This window comes from Ambystoma mexicanum, chromosome 9 (genome assembly GCF_040938575.1).
Source record: "Ambystoma mexicanum isolate Mex_15411 chromosome 9, UKY_AmexF1_1, whole genome shotgun sequence".
Taxonomy (NCBI): Eukaryota; Metazoa; Chordata; class Amphibia; order Caudata; family Ambystomatidae; genus Ambystoma; species Ambystoma mexicanum.
In genome coordinates, this window is record NC_090931.1 from 663,770,139 (window position 1) to 663,789,761 (window position 19,623).

At 45.1% G+C, this 19,623-nt stretch overlaps 1 protein-coding gene across 1 annotated transcript in view; it reads left to right on the forward strand.

Annotated features, from left to right (window-relative positions):
- Positions 1 to 19,623, forward strand: part of LOC138488472 (caspase-10-like) — a 254,906-nt gene that overhangs the window by 198,701 nt on the left and 36,582 nt on the right. Inside the window, exon 8 of the mRNA XM_069615456.1 lies at positions 5,057 to 5,165. Within this exon, the coding sequence (XP_069471557.1) occupies positions 5,057 to 5,165 (109 nt within the window). The remainder of the gene's footprint in view (positions 1 to 5,056; positions 5,166 to 19,623) is intronic.

Below are 19,623 nucleotides of genomic sequence, written 5' to 3' on the forward strand. Positions count from 1 at the left end.
TACCCCAGTGCCCCCAGCGCCTCACAATCACACATAATCACATTCATTATTATTGCGATTATGTCCGACTGCAAGGTGCTGGCACACCATGGAGAAGGCATGGCATTTTTTTACTACACATGGTTGATAAAGCAAGCATGATAAGTGTTATTATGAAGCAAGACTAACATTATGTATGCTACCCATCTAGCCATTTCTTACCGAGGCATGACATTTTGTATTGGGCATCTTTGATAAAGCAAGCAGAATCAGTGGTATTATTCTTACTGTGGCATGACATTTTGTATTGGGCACCTTTGGTAAAACAAGCATAACTGTTATTATGTAGCTAGACTGGCATTTCAATGCAGACAGTTCAGTCATTTCATATTGTGGTATGGCATTTTGTATTGGGCTTCGTTGGTAAAGCAAGCATGATAAGTGTTATTATGAAGTAAGACCGTCACATGCATGCACTTAGTCTAGCCATTTCTTATTGCGGTATGACATTTTGTATTGGGCATCCTTGATAAATGTTATTATGTAGCTAAACTGGCATTTTAGTACAGCCAGTTTGGACATGTTTTCATACTTTGGCATGCATTTTTTATTATTAAAGCCAACTGGAGTATGTTCTTATGTGGGGATACTGCCATATATTGGTAGAACAAACATGGACATGTTTTCTTATAGTATCATTCCTGTCATTATGCACAAAGCAAACATGATTATGTTCTTATATGGGAATAATAGGGTATAATGTTGCAGTCAGCATAGTAATGTATGGGCACAGCCAGTATGAAAATGTTTTATACTGGCCAAGAGAACTGATAAATATGCACTCCCAATTTTTACACAAGGTTACATTTAGAAATGTTGCCTTTAAGAATTACTATTTTTAAGGTGTGGAGGAGATGAAAGGCAACCCTGGCATATGGGTTGCAACAATGTACAAAATAGAAAAAGTTCCCTAATGTGGGAACTCCCGTCCTCTGCACTCTATGGGTGGCTCTGTGAGGAGTCCTTGTATGTCTGATTGTTAGTTAGATACTTTATGCAATAGTTCAATTTATACTAGACTGTAGGTAATTTGCGTAATGACATATATAAGTACATATATCAGGACACATTGACAATATTAGGTATTTTTAGAAAAAATCCATTGTTTTATTGGAGCCCAACGCGTTTTGTGAGAAAATTCACTTCTTCAGGGGCAATTTTAGCATAATTTTTCTTGAAGACATGATATAAAAGGTACATGCATATTAGTCCCAATTGTTACAAAAAGTTTATGAAATTTCCAAGAAGAAAAAAGAACTTTTTCAAACGATACATATATATCCTATTCTTCAATATTTCATTAAGTTGATTAGAGGTTAGAACGTAAAACAGATCATTCAGCAGTAATCAATAAATCACATTTTCATCAATGATCAATATATTGACATGTTGTGTAAGAAAAATTACCCAAGGAGAAAGGTTCCCTTGTAGGCTGTCCTTCCTATGGGGAAAACTATCAGTTTCCTTTGCTTGTAGTGTAACCTCAGTCCCCAAGTTATTAACAAGGAGAAAATGGGAGAGTAGTCAGCAATAAGAAAGCCTGAGTCTAGCTATTAGATCGGTAGAGAAAAAGAAGACTTACCACCTAGTATCGGAAGATGGTAAGAATATGGTAAGTTGAGTAAGGATTCACTCCAACTTGTCATGTGGGAACAATCAACAAGGCCCAAGATGGGCGTCTTTCAGAAGAGTCTGAAAAAGAGTTGCAATGTGTTCTAAGTAAGCACAGAAAAGTTGTGAGGCTAAGAGTGGCGAAAGAGCTCCCTCATGTACTTACATTTAAGGTCGTCTGAAGGTTAGTAATGAGCGTGATCTTCATCCCGGACTCGCTACCGATTACTGGTGCTAGCGGTCCTTAAATACTCCTTAGGATGGCCGCCCGACGTCAGGCGTATGTACGTCACTGAACGTGTGACGTCCCGATGTAAACATCGTGACGTGTTGCGCGCCTGCGCGTGGCGCTCAATGTTCGATTCGGATGAGATGAGAGATTCAAATGTTACGTGCCCCTAAGACTGGGGGCCTAATCGTCATCAGAGGGAATTGATAAAGAAGAGGTGAGCAGTAAAAGCCGCTAGAAGTGAGAAAATGATAAGTGGAAAATAAGAATATACATAAAGATATAAATATAATGTTTTATACTGGCACATATTGTGGGACAAGACATCATGAAAATGTGTTGGAGAAATGCTCCTGTGCACGGTTGGCGACTTGCATCTATTGGATTTTTTTCTATGAGTTACCCAACAAAACCCAATAGCAAACTGTTTGGCTGTTTACCCAATTATTTTAAAAAGTGTGCTCTAAAATGAACCATGTTCACCCATTATTTTAATACATTTCTTTGGGGCAGGACCCCCACCTCTCGCAAACTCCCATTGACTGGTGTGTGCTCCCTCGCTACGCTCGGTCGCTATGCCAGATCTGGGACAAATATTTACGGCCATCCAGTTAAAAAATTCACCAGCCGCCACTGGGACTGATAGAACAAGTCACTACAGCGAGTAACTAGTACTTTCTACCTAGACTGTTCCAGACGTTTTGGCTGTTGTGTCTGTGTAAAAGCAAACATTGTATCTCCGGCCAGTACCATCCCCGTCCAGCGGGCACATACACACCTTACTCATAAAATGGTCTCCTACCATAAGTCATGTTAATATGTATATATTATTCTCAAAGGATACCAGATATTGATGCATTTTTCTTTAAGTGATCTTTTGCTTAAACCTCCAGAAAATTCTGCAGTGATGTCTGCTTGGCAATGCCTTTGACGATTTTCAGTCTGTTGTAAATGTTTTATTTTTGGCTTGATGGTTCAGTGACTATGGTTGCACAATGTGCAGCGTAGGTTCCTGAATGACTGTCTCATGGCTCTTTTTTTGCAGACATCTTTGCTAGTGAGTGGCGCTGGTGAAGCCATAGCACCTAGCCACTGGTAGTAGTAGTATAGCATTGCTTGATGGCTTGTGGGTGTTTGTAGTTTTGTCTTTCAGAGTCAGGGATTCCCCATGTTACTATCACTTGCTGTTGATGTGTGGGCAGCACTGCAAAGTCCAGAAAATGGTTGCCTTTCAAAAGAGCCCCATTACCATTGAACAGTATTGAAAGATCAACCCTCAGATTGCAAGTCACATTGTTTCATTGGAAATGGGGTGGTAGAAAGCTACACAAATGAAAACTCAATAGGCTTTGTCATGCTAGAAAAGGACGCATTTTCCGACGGAATGTGCAGAGAGAGGGGTAGCGAGATGGGATATGTAGGAATTGTCCTGGTTAGCTAGAATTGCAGCAGTAAAGATGACATTGCTGCTTAGAGTGCTCTGTGTTTCCTGCCATTCCAGTAACGATCCAGAGAGCAATGCTTGATAAGCTACAGGAGGAAAGGTTTACATTTTTATGGACTAGGAAACCTCCGAGAATAGCCAAAATAATCCTGATGAGGGCTCCACCGTTGAAGGGCTTGGGGATCCCAAATATTGGCCGGTATTTGTTGGCCTCACAACTCGCACCCATGTTGGAGTGGCCCTTGGCACAATGAACTAAATGATGGAAGGATGTGGAACAGGAAGTCACATCGACTCCCCTCCATTAACATCCCTTCTTGGAGGGATCTGCGTGCCTTGCCGTAGGTAGACTAATGGATGCAACGTAATGTTGATTATCCCATTGGTATAGAGCCTCAAGATTGAGAGGCATAAAACCAAGGTTGGGCCCGCTTTCTCCTATTAGTTATAATCAGTATTCCACACCAGGAATGAATGGTACATATTTAGCCAACTAGGAAAACAAGCGGCTCACTCGACTCATGATCTCTTTAGGGAAAGTAGACCATTGACATTTGAGACATATAGGACGCAATATTCTTTAAGGGAGCAGGAACATTTCCGATATGTCAAATTAGACATTGGATTACAAATAGAATGGTTCGCAAAGTGGGGTGCAGGGTGCCCACAGGAGTGGACATTTCGATAAATGAAGGGATTTAGAGGGGTATGATATGATAGGTTATTCATAACAAGCTTAATACCCAGTGGTTTCAAAGCTATACACATTGTTGGATGGTAGCATGCCTGCTGATAAGTTGCCTTATATGGAAAGATGGAAAAAATAATTGGGGGTACCTATTGCACAAGATGATTGGAAATGCATTTGGGAACAAGCACATAGTGTCTAAATGCACTACGATAAAGGAAACAGGCTAAAATTAATCTGCTTTAGGTGGTATCTTACTCCCCAACAAATTAATACGTTTTCTCCGCTTGCCTCTCCTATTTGCTGGAGAAGGTGCAGAGAAGTGGGGACATTGGGGCATATATGGTGGACTTGCGTTAAAGCCCAGATATTCTGGAAAGAGATTTTGGGGCATACCAATGACATAATGGGGTGAGAGCTGCCCATGGATCCACTGGTGGTGGTTGTGCGAAATGTGACTGAGGGTTTGTATGATAGAAAGGGTGCAACGGCGACCCTGATTGCCCACATGTTGAATGTGGCCAGATGGATGGTAGCCCAATTCTTGAAAACGGAAGATCGGCCAATTATTGGTCAATGGTGGGTCAAATTGTGGGGAGTCCTGGCAATGGAAAAAATAACAGCCCTGGCAAGGGGGGTCTGACTTTTATGAAAGTGTGGTCGCCTTTTTAGGAACTTGTTAGAGATAGAGAGCAATGTTATCACAAACCAGGTTTACTGAAGAATTTTTCAATATGCTGACAAATGGGGCAAAGGTGGAAATGAGGGAGGTAATAGAGACTAGGAGGGAAGAAAGGGTTGGATATGCTTGGCGATGTTAATGATGTAGCCCTATGTTGACATTGTTTGATGTAGTGTAGTATTAGGTGTTTTGTTTGTTAATGACGCTGCTGTATTATATTGGACTTGGAATTATTGGTCTGCGTGCTAGGCGAAGGAATATGTTGTGCATTATCACATGTACAGATTGTGAAAAATTCAGTTTAATAATTAAAGCTTGTAATATATTCATTAACAGTAATGTTATTTGGCCTTTTTTCTGCAGGAGCTGCCAGTTTATAGGATGGGTGAAAAATGCAGGGGTTATTGCGTCATTATCAGTAATGAGCAGTTTAAAAAGAAAAAAATAAGGAAAGGGACCAACAAGGATGCAGGTATGTCAGTTAACTCAGGATCAGCCTCTTTCTCCAACAGGGTTACTTCAGATTCATTCAGCAGATGCCAAACAGTCTGCACATGAGCCATGTAATATTAAAGGGAAAAACAACACATAACCTGTAATGACATAATTATTATTATGAAATCTTGCAAGTTGTTACATGAATTGATTCTGTTGTCATACTAATTTGCTGAACTGTTTTGTATGGATTGTGTTAATTTGTTCATATAGTATAGACATCACTGTATAATTTGAATTCTCTTATTTGTGTATACTGCATTTTTATAATTATTACTGCTACTTTTTATCTTTTCCTTTTTTTTAATATATCTATTAAACTCCCAGTCTCCTGTGGAATTCTCCATGGCTCCATCCTCTCACCAATTCTTTTTAACCTTTACATGGAGCCTCTGGGCACCCTCCTCAAATGTCCTGATACAGCCACCTAACAATATGCAGATGATAGTTGTACATGCATGAGTAAAAAAAAAGAAAAAGATCACACAACATCGGTCTTCTCTGCGATTACCTAGGCATCATCCAGTCCTGGATGTCGATTGCCTACCTCAAACATAACCATCCAAGACTGAATTCATCCTCACCGGTCATTCCCCTAAACAACTTGTTCAACAATTGCTCAATGAAATGCACCTAGAAGGATTTGATCCACAGCTCTTAGATTCAGCTAGATCCTTAGGCTTCACCATTGGCAGTAGCCTATCCCTCTAGAAACACATAGCCAAGAAGGCCAAAAGGGCCTGGCTCGAAATCTCCACCCATCGCAAAATCAAAGGCTTCATCACTCTGCCGTCTTCCGGACTGTAGTGCAGGTGCTTATTGTCTTGCACGTTGCTGGGGGAACGCCCTTCTGTTAGGACTCCCAGCGGCTCACTTGGCTCCACTAAAAGAAGTCCACCACACCGCAGCAGGTCTTATTACAAGTGTGCAGAAATATGACTCATTATCCCCGTCCTACACAAACTACATTAGCTTCCTCTCAAGCCAGGATACTGTTCAAAACTTCACGTATTATCTACAAAGCAGTTAAGAGCAGCACACCATCATACCTAGTGGCTAAGCTCCATATATCTGGTGGCACAAGCTCCTTGCGCAGCAAGCAGACCAACCGTCGCAAATCTCAACTTGCAAAGAGAGGACCAGCAAACAATCCTTGTGTCACACACACACACCCTCTGCAACTCGATCCCAGTATTGGCTCAGAATGCCCCAACAATTCTTTAGTTTCGCAAATCTCTAAAAATGTAGCTTTTTCAACACCTGACCAAGGACAACTCCCAATGGAGACACAGCCGCAGCACCGCACTACTGTTTAAATATGCCACCCCAAATGCGGGCTACCCTACTCTCAAGCCAGGTCCGCACTTTGAACAATTAAACAAAATAGTATGGATTGCTTGCACTGCAGTCAGGTTTGGAAAAGCATATAAAGATTTCTGTCTCTGAAATTTCTTAATGTCCATCTGCATGCAGTGTTCCTCTACATAATTGTGTCATCAACTGTCACAACTCGTTCCCAATTTTCCTGCCTATATGCAGGTCAGAAAATACATCTCAACTATCGGCTGCCAATATGCCAGGGAAATGACTGCCACTCTACATATGTGCTCTAATGTGATTGTTTTTTTGTTGTTGTTTTATTTACTAACTGAAAACTTTGTTAAACTAATTTACAATCCATTTACCTCGCTCTGTCACATGCTGTACACAACTGGGCTCAAGAAGTGCATTGGTTGTGCTGGAAACTTCTCCGATCTGGCTTGCATTAAACCTTGTGATTTGATCCAGGAACCTCCATCCTGTCAACACTTGTGCCTTTTGCGCAAATGCACCTATTAGATTGCTAAGGACTTGTACTCGATCATTAGACAAAGCGTCCTGTACCAGAAGTGATGTTACACTTTGTTGCAAGTTATACGTTGTGATAGCACAGGTCAGGGATATTCAGTACAGTCGATTCAGATGCAGTTCTGAAACCGGCAGTGCCTTTCTTTGACAATCTGAGGGTTGCAACCACTGTTGTACGTACTTCAATAATTTCCTTACAGGTGTCTCATAAGCAAGCAATTTCTTATAGTACAAATAGGTCACAGTCACGGACCTGGTGCCCCCGCCTCAGCCACCAATCAATACAAGAACAAGCTGGGCTGGAGTTGATCGGCAGATTCTGGGGCCCAATTCACCAAACCTTTGTGTATTGCTGCAGAAAGACCACCTATTTTGGAGCTTACTATGAGCTCAACGCAATGTCCAAAAGGTAAATCATCCATGTCAACAGTTTCTTAAGGACCTGAGTTTTAAAAACACGCCTTCTCCACCAGCAGCTGCAGGATCATAGAAGGCTAGGAATATTTTGAAATTATAGGCACAGGCAACAGTACCTTAGCCTTAGCCAGTCCCTGCTACTTTACCTGCACCAGAGGAAAATCCTTAAACTGACCATCAAGGGGAACGGCTACTGGGGATAATGGCAAGAATTGACACTTACTGTCCAAGGTCAGATCAAAGAAGGGCCCATTTTTTGCATCCAACAAAACTATGCACTATGATCATAGCAAAAGCTGTGGAGGATTTCAATATATTGGCAATAAGAAATAAAGACAATCCTCACATGTGGGGCAGAAGCCTCACAGAGTCTCATATTTCCAAATCCTTAGACCTCAAATGCATTACTCCAACTGTGCAACCTTTGCGATCCTGGCAAGCTCATCAGTGCAACATGCAGTTGTCACAGCAGGCTGAGGCAAGGCAAAAGGCTCACCACTTTAGCCTTCATGTGTTTTGCTAAAGCTTAGGAGACTCCATGCAAAAATAATTTTACAAAATGTTATTTGATCCTTGCAACAGATTAACAATGCTACAGCATTGGAACAACCTGGACAAATGTGCTATTGGAAGTGACTGAGGAATTTCACTTTTAGCTATCTGAAGGCAAAGAAGTAGCTTCTACAGTACTTCCAGTTAAATAAGGAACATGGCAGATGCGACCGCTCCAGCCATACATTCTAAGGTTGCAGGCATTGACAAGCTAGACATGTCGTCACACTACTAGGTTGAACAAGATAACTTTCTTTATGTATATTTTGATGGAAATACTAGTTTTGTACAGGTAATGTTTTGCAAAAGAATTCCAAGACTCAAGTTTTTATATATATATATATATATATATTTCTGAGGTTTGTGGAATCTGCTTAGATCACATGCTGTGCATAGGCCGACATCTAGTGGAAGCTGCAGAGTATTACAGTTTGTTTTTCGAAACTCGAAAATGGGCGTCGACACAGGGCGTGCCAGTAATACTATCTCTAGTGTGACTTCCCCTGTACCCATGATCCCTCACGCGTCTAGGACCCTCAGATTGTTTTTTTCCGCCATACTGGTCGGAAGCATCCCGCTGAGTTTTCCCTGGCTTTAGCCATAATTTTGCAAAATATCATATTTCCCCATTTTCTCCATCCCAACGTTGAGTCACCGAAGATAGACGCCGGCCCGGAGAAGAATACAACCGTCGAGAGCTGCACGACAGACTTTGGGACTCGGAAGGCCTCTGGCCTCGGCCCGGGCCTTGGAAGGCCTCTGCCCTGCAAGTAGGGAGAGTGGGGGGTGGCACATATCTACATTCATATATATATATATATATATATATATATATATATACACACACACACACACACACATTTTCTTATATATTCCAACACACACTAGCTCGCTGCCACAGGGTGCGTATGGAGGGTACCCCTTTCCAATTTTGCCCCAAGTGCAACCGCAAGTACCCTTGGGTTGACAGACACGCCACCTGTAACCTCTGCCGAGGGACCACCCCAAGCCGAAGACTCTAAAAGACCGTTCGAGCAAACTTTGGGCCCACCACGCCAGGCAACGAGAGGCCATGGAAGCGGAGGGCGCCTTCAGTGATGGCAGCGACGCCGTGCTATTGGACGGCGAGGGCAACGTGGCGTCGAGAGACAGCCAAGCGCAAGTCCCCGACCTCGGAAGGTTGTCCGGCAGGGCAGCTATGGGGAACACCCCCGGCGACATGAGTGCTACCCACACCACTTCCACTAAATACTCGAAGTCCAACCGAGACTCGACGCGCGAGTTCCCAGAAAGAGGCACACAGAGAACGGTCAACCGAATCGGTGTCCTGGGCGTTCTCGATCAAGATCGCTGCATGATACCAGGCAACCATCCACTGTTGCCAAGAGTGCCTCGCTCACTAAAGTAACAGAGGTTCGATCGTCGGAAGACGAAGCCAACCACCATCCCCAGGCCGCACTCCATGAGTCAGCGTCAGCAGACCGCGTGACGGTTACTCCCGTGTCCCAATCTCCACACTCTAAGGAAAGGGACACTACACCCCAACGCCAGATGTCGAAAAGCTCAGAAAAGGTGAAAACTCCAGGGAAGCACTCTTCCACTCAAGGGGAGGGGGGAAAGCAGCAGAAGAAACATTCTCTGCCTTCATCTGCATCACAACATAAAGACAGGTTTTCTGTAAAAATATCCAAGACCCCTGCACAAGGCCATAGGTCCAGTCAGGATATAGCAGGAAAACCCTCCCAGGAAAGGGTAATCCCTAGCTCTAAAGAATGGTCAAGTGAGGATATAGACAGAGTAATGTCTAGAATGTCATCCCTAGCAGACTTCTATGCCAAGAATCGAGAGCACTTCCTCTCTTATACCCCTGACGGGGCTACTCCCTCAGGGTCTAGGGACCCGCAACCCCCTGGTAAGAAACCTCGAGTTGAGGTGCCAACGCAAAGTCGGTCTTCTGACCCTTTCTACGTACAGCCATACTCTCAGTATGATGAAGATCCATTAAATGTAGATCCAGAATTGACCACGTTGGACGACCAAACTTGGATGGATTACTATGGGGATGACAAGGACCAAGAGGAGGACGAGGATGACCCAGAAGCCTACAGAGTAGACTCCCCAGTAGGCAAAGAACCTCCGGTTACCGACTCTCCGGTCGTCAACCAACCTCTCTTAAATGAGGTTTTGTCTAGAGCGGCAGAACACTTCCGCATAGATACTCAGGGAGCACAGAAGGAGAGGGACTTTGCTGAGGAACTAGCGGGAGAAAAGAGACCCGTTGCCCAGGCCACCCCTATTCTCAAGTCTATACAAAGGAGGATAGACCCTTCCCTTCTCAATCCCAACCTCACCAGGGCAGTAAACCCCAGGCCAGGATCGAAAAACTATTCAGGGCAGCCCAGTCAGACCCGCTGTACATAAGGGGGCAACTGAAACCGGACTCCCTGGTAGTGACTAATACCCGAAAAAGGGCAGGAACACCCGTATCATCGTCTGAAGCTTCCCCCGACAAGGAGAGCAAAAAGATCTATGGGTTGGGAAGGAAGGTAGCTTCCACTTCCGCCTACCAGGCAAGGATTGCCAACTCCACCACCCTGCTGGCGAGTTACAAGTGCCATCAGTGGGAAGAAGTTGCGGCACTCATCGACTCCGTCCCGGAACCTTTAAAAGGCCAGCTGGCACAGGTTGCTTCAGAGGGAAGAGCTGTGCCCGGTTGCATCCTTAAAGCAACCTTTGTTGCCGCGGATAACGCCGACAGGCTGATAGCAGAGAGCACTGTTATCAAAAGGCATGCTTGGTTAAGACAATCTGGATTTAAACCCGAGACACAAGCATTCTTAATAGACAAACCGGTGGAGCCTGATCTACTGTTTGGCAAGGCGGTAGAGGACACATTAAAAAATGCCAAAGATGAGTACGAGACTCTCAAATCCCTGGGCCAATTAACCAACAAACCCCCTAATCAAAGAGGGAATGGCAATTTTTGTCGCCCACACGGCCAAAATTCACAAAGAGGCTCCAACTATTCCCAGGGGAAGGGTACACCATGGAATAACAATAACTAGCAGTCTACCCAAAGTTATGGCAGGGGTAACAAAAGGGGACGCGGTAAGGGTAGAGGCAGCCCCAATAGAGGCGGCGGCACGCCTCCCGCAAAGCATTGACATTCCGTTCAGGGTCCCTTCTCACGCATCTCCAGTAGGGGGACGCATTTCCAACTTCACCCAAGCTTGGGAAGGGATCACATCAGACAGATGGGTGCTGTCCACAGTGTCTGCAGGATACTGCAGAGAATTGTTAGAGCGTCCCCCAAACCACCCTCCACGTCAAAAGGTACATTCCTTAGACCACCAGAAAATCCTCCTCGAAGAGATCGCCAATTTTCTAGCAAAGGACGCGATAGAACTCGTCCCAGGACACTAGGTAAAGAAGGGTATTTATTCAACTTACTTCCTTGTGCCAAAAAAAGATTTGACAATGCGCCCGGTATTGGACTTGCGGCCTGCAAACAAGTATGTCAAGCCCCAAAATTTTCGCATGACTACTCTCCAAGAGGTAATCCCCCTCCTAAAAAAGGGGGAATTACATGGCAACATTGGACATGAAAGATGCCCATTTTCATATTTCCATGTTCCCAGCGCACAGAAGATTCTGGCGCTTCAAGTTGGACTGTCAGCACTACCAGTTCAAGGTACCGCCCTTCGGGTTAGCCTCGGGTCCAAGGGTATTCACCAAAGTACTGGCGGTGGCGGCGGCACACCTACGCAGGGAGGCAATCCCAGTGTACCCTTACCTGGACGACTGGCTCAACACAGGGGAGACCCCAGTAATTTGCAGATCAAACATTCAGAGACCTATCGACCTCCTCTTTGAATTGGGTTTCTCCATAAATGAAAAAAAGTCAAGTCTGGTGCCAAGCACCTCCAAACAGTTCCTAGGAGCTGTCCTAAACACACAAGAGGAGTTGGCCTTTCCATCAGAGGAAAGAATTTGGAATCTACTGCTGCAAATTCCGCTATATCAGGCCGGTCGCCAGATAACGGTGCGCAAAGCGTCGCATTTGCTGGGCATGATGGCGTCATGTATTTACCTGGTCCCCCAAGCGCGCCTGTGCATGCGTCCCATGCAAGAATGGTTGGCAAAACAGTGGTCTCGGACAAGCAGTCAGTGGAACGATCTAGTGGTCGTTTCGCCAACACTTGTACAAAGTCTTCACTGGTGGACAAGGGAAAACCTGTCAAAGGGGAAACCCTTTTACAATCCCGAGGTACAGGATGTAGTCACAACAGACAGCACACCTTCTCCACTACATAGCTCAGGGTCTATGGTCTCACACAGTGGCCAAGAATCATATCAATCTGCTAGAGCTTCAGGCAGTATTCAGAACGCTTCAAGTGTTCGAGCCCTACCTGTTGAACCTGTCAGTGCAGATCCTGACAGACAACACAACAGCAATGTTTTACCTGGACAAGCAGGGAGAGACTTGTTCGCCAAATCTGTCCAAGCTTGCCCAGAAAATTTGTATATGGGCACTCAGACTGAACATCTACCTGTCATCTCAACATGTTCCAGGGGATCTCCATTCTCTGGCGGATGCTTTGAGCAGAGATCCCCTCCCAGAAGTACACGAATGGTGTCTACACAGAGAAATCGTAGAATCTCCCTTCTCTCAGTGGGGTTTCCCCACTATAGACCTATTCACCACAAGCGAAAACAGACAGTGCCCAGGGTTCGCATCCAGGTTCCCCCAACCAGACTCCCAGGGGAACGCCCTGTGGATGAACTGGTCAGGGATGTTTGCGTATGCTTTTCCACCAATCCCTCTCATCAGGAAGGTGGTCAACAAGATGCACAGGGAATCGATGATGCTCATCCTAGTTGCTCCCATGTGGGCGAGGCAACCGTGGTTCCCACACTTACGCAGACTAGCGGTGTGCAAACCCATCAAACTCCCGTGCTGGTACAACCTACTGTCCCAGCACCGAGGTCAGACAGTGCATCCTCAACCCAACTCAATGAACCTGGCAGCGGTTACCAGACAAATGGTCGAACCAATTTGGTCGAAAACCAAATGGTCGAATTTTTTTATTTTCACCCCTTTTTTTGCGGGGGGGGGGGTCCCCCCCTAACCCCCTTTTTTTTCTAAAAACCCATTTTTGTAAAAAACGAAAACCCGAAAAATAATTATATAATTTAAAAAAAAAATTCGACCATTTGGTTTTCGACCAAATTGTGTCGACCAAATGTCATTCAACCAGTTTTAGGTCGACCAAATGTCTGGACACCCCTGGCAGCATGGCTCCTGAGGTCATAGAGTTTGGACATCTCAATTTACCTCAGAGATGTATGAGGCACTGCTACTTTGACAAGTGGAAAATATTAGTTATCTGGTGCCAGAATAAGCAAATCAACCCAGTTGATTGCACTCCTTCCACTATTGTCACCTACATGCTCCACCTGCTGGATGCAGGGTTGGTATTTAATTCACTGAAGGTACACCTGGCAGCTCTGTCAGCATACACCACCTCCCATAACAAGGTGTCGTAGTGGAAAGTACCAGTGGTTAAAGCCTTCATGGAAGGGGTAAAGAGACTTCACCCTCCAAATTCTAACCCACCACCAGGATGGGACCTTAATGGGGTGCTATCTAAACTCATGGGCCCCCCATTCGAGCCCATGCATAAAAGCATTCTCAAACACCTGACTTATAAGACTGCCTTCTTAGTAGCCATTACATCTATAAGAAGGGTCAGTGAAATTCAGGCTCTGTCAGTGCAGGATCCTTTCTTTACTGTTAAAAAGAAACTGGCTTTACGTACACACCCTAGGTTCTCACCTAGTTTATTTCTAAATTCCACGTTAACCAGTCCATCGAGCTTCCTGCTTTCTTCCAAGACCCCCAAAGCTCGGCTGAGGTGAAACTACACATCCTAGATGTGCGTAGGGCGGTCCTATACTATGTAAACAAAACCAGACCGCTAAGGAAAACAGACCAACTGTTTGTCTCTGTAGCTACAGGCAGAGAGGGAGATCGCGTCTCTAAAGGTGCCATCTCAAAGTGGATTATAAATTGTATCCAGCTGTGTTACTCCCTTTCTGAAAAAACTCTACCTTTCACGCCAAGAGCCCACTCTACAAGAGGCATTGGGGCCACTCTGGCTTTCATTGCAAATGTACCCCTTGACACCATTTGCAAAGCAGCTACCTGGAGCTCTATTCACACATTTACTCAGCACTACTGCATTCCAAGACAGATACACAAGTGGGACAAGCGGTTCTAAGACCTTTATTTGCTCATGATCCTTCTCACATCCCACTTCCTTCTTCTAGCACTGCTCGATAATCTATGCACAGCATGTGATCCAAGCAGATTCCACAAGCCTCAGAAGGGATGCATTACTCACCGTAATCGTATTTCTGATGCTTGTATCGGCTTAGATTCACATGCGGCCCACCCTTCCTCCCCTCTGAGATAAGGCGCATGGATGCTTGTAGTCTTATCTTTCTATCTATCTGCTTGGATAATCTGTACTCGCGCTACTCCTCATGCTACCTCATGTCAGAAAGAATACAATCTGAGGGTCCTAGACGCGTGAGGGATCATGGGTACAGGGGACGTCACACTAGGGATAGTATTACTGGCACGCCCTGTGTGGACGCCCATTTTTGAGTTTCAAAAAACAAACTAATACTCCACAGCTTCCACTAGATGTCGGCCTATGCACAGCATGTGAATCTAAGCGGATTCAAGCATCAGAAATACGATTACGGTGAGTAATGTATCCCATATCATGAGCTTGAACTCATTCACTCGAAACCTGTATTTTAGTTAACTCAATGTTTTATGTATTTAAAGCCAATGCAGACCCTCCAAGAGGTGAAGATGCTGTTAAAAAGCTAAGCATTTCACTACCACTGGTAAAGAGCCTTTGTGAGTTTTCTTGTTTTATTCTTTATTTATACACAACACAGTTCAATTAGGATGAACATCAGGATTACAAATACAAGAAAACTAAATACAATGCCAAATGTGTCACAGATTTACATAATCATTCATAAAAGAACAAAGAAAAACAAAATACCTATTTCAGTGCACCCACACAAAACATTGCTATACTTTGGATTAGCTAGAGCAAGTGCATTAGTCTTGCTATGTATAATAAAAAGATGCAATAAAAAGGAAATCTAGAATTAATTGTGGTGCAAACTGCTGGTGAGTCACCAGTTCCCCAAAGGATTTGGTCCTGAAAAGGGTTAAATGCTGAAGGGCCATTATGCTATTAATGTTGCATATTAGTAGTGTGAGAAACCAGAAGGTGTCTCGCCTACTAGTCCCCGCGTATCTCTCTCTCAGGTGGCAAGGGCATGGCCATCGCCTTTGGATCCAGAGCCTGGGGGTGGACCAGTGTGGGAGGATCTCCTAGGTGAGGGGTCTTCAAGGAGTGGCATGATTGATGGTGAGACGCGGTATCCCTACCCCTACAACACCTTTACCCCATCCTACCAGGTAGGATATGTCAGAAGCTTACCCCTCCCTTCTCCAACAATTTCACACGGACAGCCCGCTCTGGGAGAAAACAGACTGACACCCGAGCAGTGTACCTGACGTGTCCCGCTACAATAGTCGGTCAAAGTCAGGCAATCACTGACAATCACTCACAACTGGCTTCCATTAAACTTGCCCACACTGATAAAAGGCGGAGCATGAGAGCACACTGAGGCAAAGCACATGAAGGAACAGCAGTTTCAAGTCGGCAGCTGAACGAGGGGAGAAAGACGGCAAACCCAGAAGAGGTCATAAGAAGGAAAATACCCTTGACATTTTCGTTCGGCAAGACGCTGTTACTTTCAAGAAACCTTCAAGGAAGAAAGCGTAAGACTAGGAAACCAGACTGAAGATTCCTGCATTGTGTGTCGAAGATACCAAGGGCCCTCCCGCATAACTAACCAAGGCGGAGAGGAGGAGCAGCAGCAGCCGCCGTGGTATTGTCCTTGGCTCCAAGAACAAAGAACAACCAGAGAGATCAACACTGCCAATGGGTTGGGGAGAGCGATGCTATACCGGTCTGTGTTGTAGTCAAGGTTGCAAGCGGCAACATTGTATAACGAGCACAGGAACGAACATTGTTGAATGCATGTGATGAAAGATGCGAATAAGGTTAAACTGCTGATGAATGTTTGAACTTAAGAAGGCAAGATACGATACCGTTAACATAGCGGTCCGGCACTGTGAATGTGCTCAATCGGAGGTCTCCCGCCAAGAGAAATGAAAGTAGAAGATTCATGAAGCCAATCGTGTGAAGTGAATCGAAGTAGTCCCCTGATGGTTTAAGCAAAACCCATCAGTCAAAAGTCTTCCATTTTAGTAAAAAGAAAATCCGAGCCCAAACAAGGGAGGTCCGTGGTGCGAGCCCGAACAAGGAAGACCAAATGTAAAAATTGAGCTATCAAGAGGATCCGCGCTCAAACGAGGGAGACCACGTGTGAACATTGTGATAAAAGAAGTGAAAACTTGTGCAGGTAAAATCCGGGTAAGAATGGTACTTTGATACTTTGTTTGTTAAGACAGATACTCTGCAGTAAGCGACTGCTATTGGAAAAGAGGTTTTGGCATAAGGCACTGATGTCTGCGCTTTGAACGGTATCCTTTGGGTCGAGAATCCAAAGTGTCTGCCCTGTAGCAATAGGTTTATTAGTATAGGCCCTTTTATTTGACAGTGACTTGACTACGACCGCGTCATTATTTGATGGTCGTAGCTTGCTCTCATCCTTAGATTTAGCTAGGCGTTCAACCCATTTGAAGTTCAATAAACACCTTTGAACTGTGATCACTTGTGTCTGTCGTCACTGTTTGATACCAGGCCTTCCTTACAGTAGCTTATCCTTCTTGACCTACAGCTATCCATTATGGCTCAAGGTTTCAGAAAATAATCTTCTATTCAGAGGACTACAAAGTTAAAGAGACATAACGGTGGGGTCAGAAACCAGCCAGGTAAGTGGGATTTTAGGGTAGATTAAATTCTACGCCATGCAGATTTACCCCAGGAATACCACCAAACTCGTAATGCTGCCCAAAGTCCCCTGCATGAATTTGGGAATCACCATATGGGGGACTGGATCTGGGTGCCTCGCTGAGCCAGTGGATGATGGCCCCATAGGGTCCCAGATGTGCCAGGGGGGAGTCCCCTAGGTCATCACACCCTTGGTTCCCATTATGGGGCAGGGGACAGTCACAGGAAGTATTTATGTTGACCTCCTGCCCAGCTGCCAGTGCCTTAAAGACCCTCTAGCCAGACCCACAATCCCTGAGAGAGAAAACGAACATCTTGATTCATCTGCAGTAAGTTTCAAACTCAGGATACTTTCAAAACTCATGCTGTTAGTGTTGTAACACGTCAGACGGCAGAAAAGAGCTTGGTCTGTGACACAGTGGACTAATGCATCCACTACAGGGGCTTTTGTTCGACCTCATGGTCACAGGTTCGAATTCTGGCAGGTCCACTTAGCCATTCATCCTTCCGAGGTTGATGAAATGAATACCTGTCATAAGCACCAGGATGCAGCTCTGGGGGTGAACGTGCGCTCTACAAATAAACCTGTTATGTTATTTCAAAAACCAAGGGATACTCCCTAAACCCAGAATGACAGTGCGTGATAGAGTTGTCTGTTTGAGGGTTTCTGGCAGTTTGTTTACCCACAAATTAGAGACTTGCTAGCTCATTGTGCTCCCTCACTGAGGATACAAAGTGACAAAGTTAGCAAGAGCTAGAATTCTTTCCACATCAAGGAGATTCAGATAGAGTGTCAAAGGATGGTTCAAACACTGGGGAAGCAACCTGTGTCCTTCCGAGACTTTGCCATGCAGTGACAGAGAGGAAGGCTTGGATTCCAAAATGGCGGCCATGCAAGATGAAGGCTTGTTCCAGACAGGCTAGAGCCCAAAGCAACTTCAGGCGAACCCAGGTGAAACCTGTGAGCCATTGGATGTGCTATATTATACTTATGATTTTTCAATGCAACGCAATGCTCCCACCACAAGGTTTCAGACTATACTATTCTGATGAGGAGGGGTTGAGCATAATGTCCACCCACGAAGCAAAAAGTGCAGAATTCTCACTGAAATCCGACCCCCCCCCCAATTCGATGAAATCAGCATTACGGTTCTGCCGCCACCGAAATTTCGCCCATTTATTTGCAGTTTCGTAGAGAGCGTGGTGTTCCGTCCCCATGTTGGTTTCGTTTAGTGCAACGAGAAACTTCACATGGGTCTTTTTCGATCCATGCTAGTTTCAAGCAGCAACACGAGAAACTTTGCGCAGTTTTACGATTTGTGATAGGTTCATGCAGCATCATGAGAAACTTTGCATGGTTTTTCCTGATCTGTGCTAGCTTCACATTGCGGCAAGAGAAACTGTGCACACTTTTTTTGTTTGATTCGTCCTAGGTTTGCGCAGCAGCATTTGACACTTTGTGCAGCACTTTTCGATCTGTGCTAGGTTTCACACAGCGGCATGAGAAACTTTGTGCCACTCGTTTTGATTTGTGCTGGGTTTGAGCAACAGCACGAGAAACTTCATGACCCCGTTTTTTGATATGCCGGGGTGGCGGAATGCAGGTTTTGGGCAAAACAGGTCGAAATTGGAACAGGTTTCTCTTCCACGGCTGGCAGAACGGAATTCAGCCCTACTAATGATCTTGTAATAAGGGTGAAACATGTTTGTGGTTCTCTGAATCCTTAAGAGCTGTGTAGGGCACTTGAAGGGTGAAATGGCTCACACATACCTTCCCTTTCTATTGTTACAAGTCAGCAACCCGACCTTTTCAGGGGGTATAGGAACCGCTCTCACCCTGCAGTTGGAGACTACCAGGGTGGAAGCTAGATCCAGCTCTACCCCAGAGGGGGGCAGTGGCACTTGAGATGGCACCAATTCCTGCCCCCTTCCCAAGTGCCTGCTACTACAGGACAAACTTTCACCATCTAATCCCTCTTGAAGACAATGCTGGCCAGGTTTTCTCTTTCGCGTGTAAAACCAGAAGTGAGACTGCAACTCATCAGCACTTCACACTAACTACTGACGGTCATCTGAGCCTCAGAAACAGGAGAGAGAGAGACCGAGAGTCAGTCCAAGAGAGAGAGACTGGCACAAATGGAGCCAAGCTGCTGCACTAGACCTTCAAAAAAAGGTATACGAGCCCCTTTACCGAAAGTGAACACGCCCAAATAACCTTTTCTCTGCTGCATCAGACCTATTGCACCAAGTACTTACAAACACACAGTGTTCTCTTAACTAGTTTCCTCTTACCTTGGGGGTTATTACAAAGCGGCCCCTTAGCATGAACTGAAACCCTCTTCAGGGTGGGCCGCCATTGTTGCAGCTCGGCAACCCTGGCAGAAGAAAACGGGCAGGGCTTATGCGGCTATTAGAAAACTACACTGATTGCAACCTCCCGCCCACACCCTGGGGTTCCATGTGATAATATTGCCGCAAAAATATTGCCATACAAAAATTTCGCCATATTTTTGCGGCGATATTACCCCATGGAACCTGCGGGGGACACCCCCGCAACCCCCCCATCCATTTACCCCATAAATTATCCCCACCAAAAATATCGCCTAT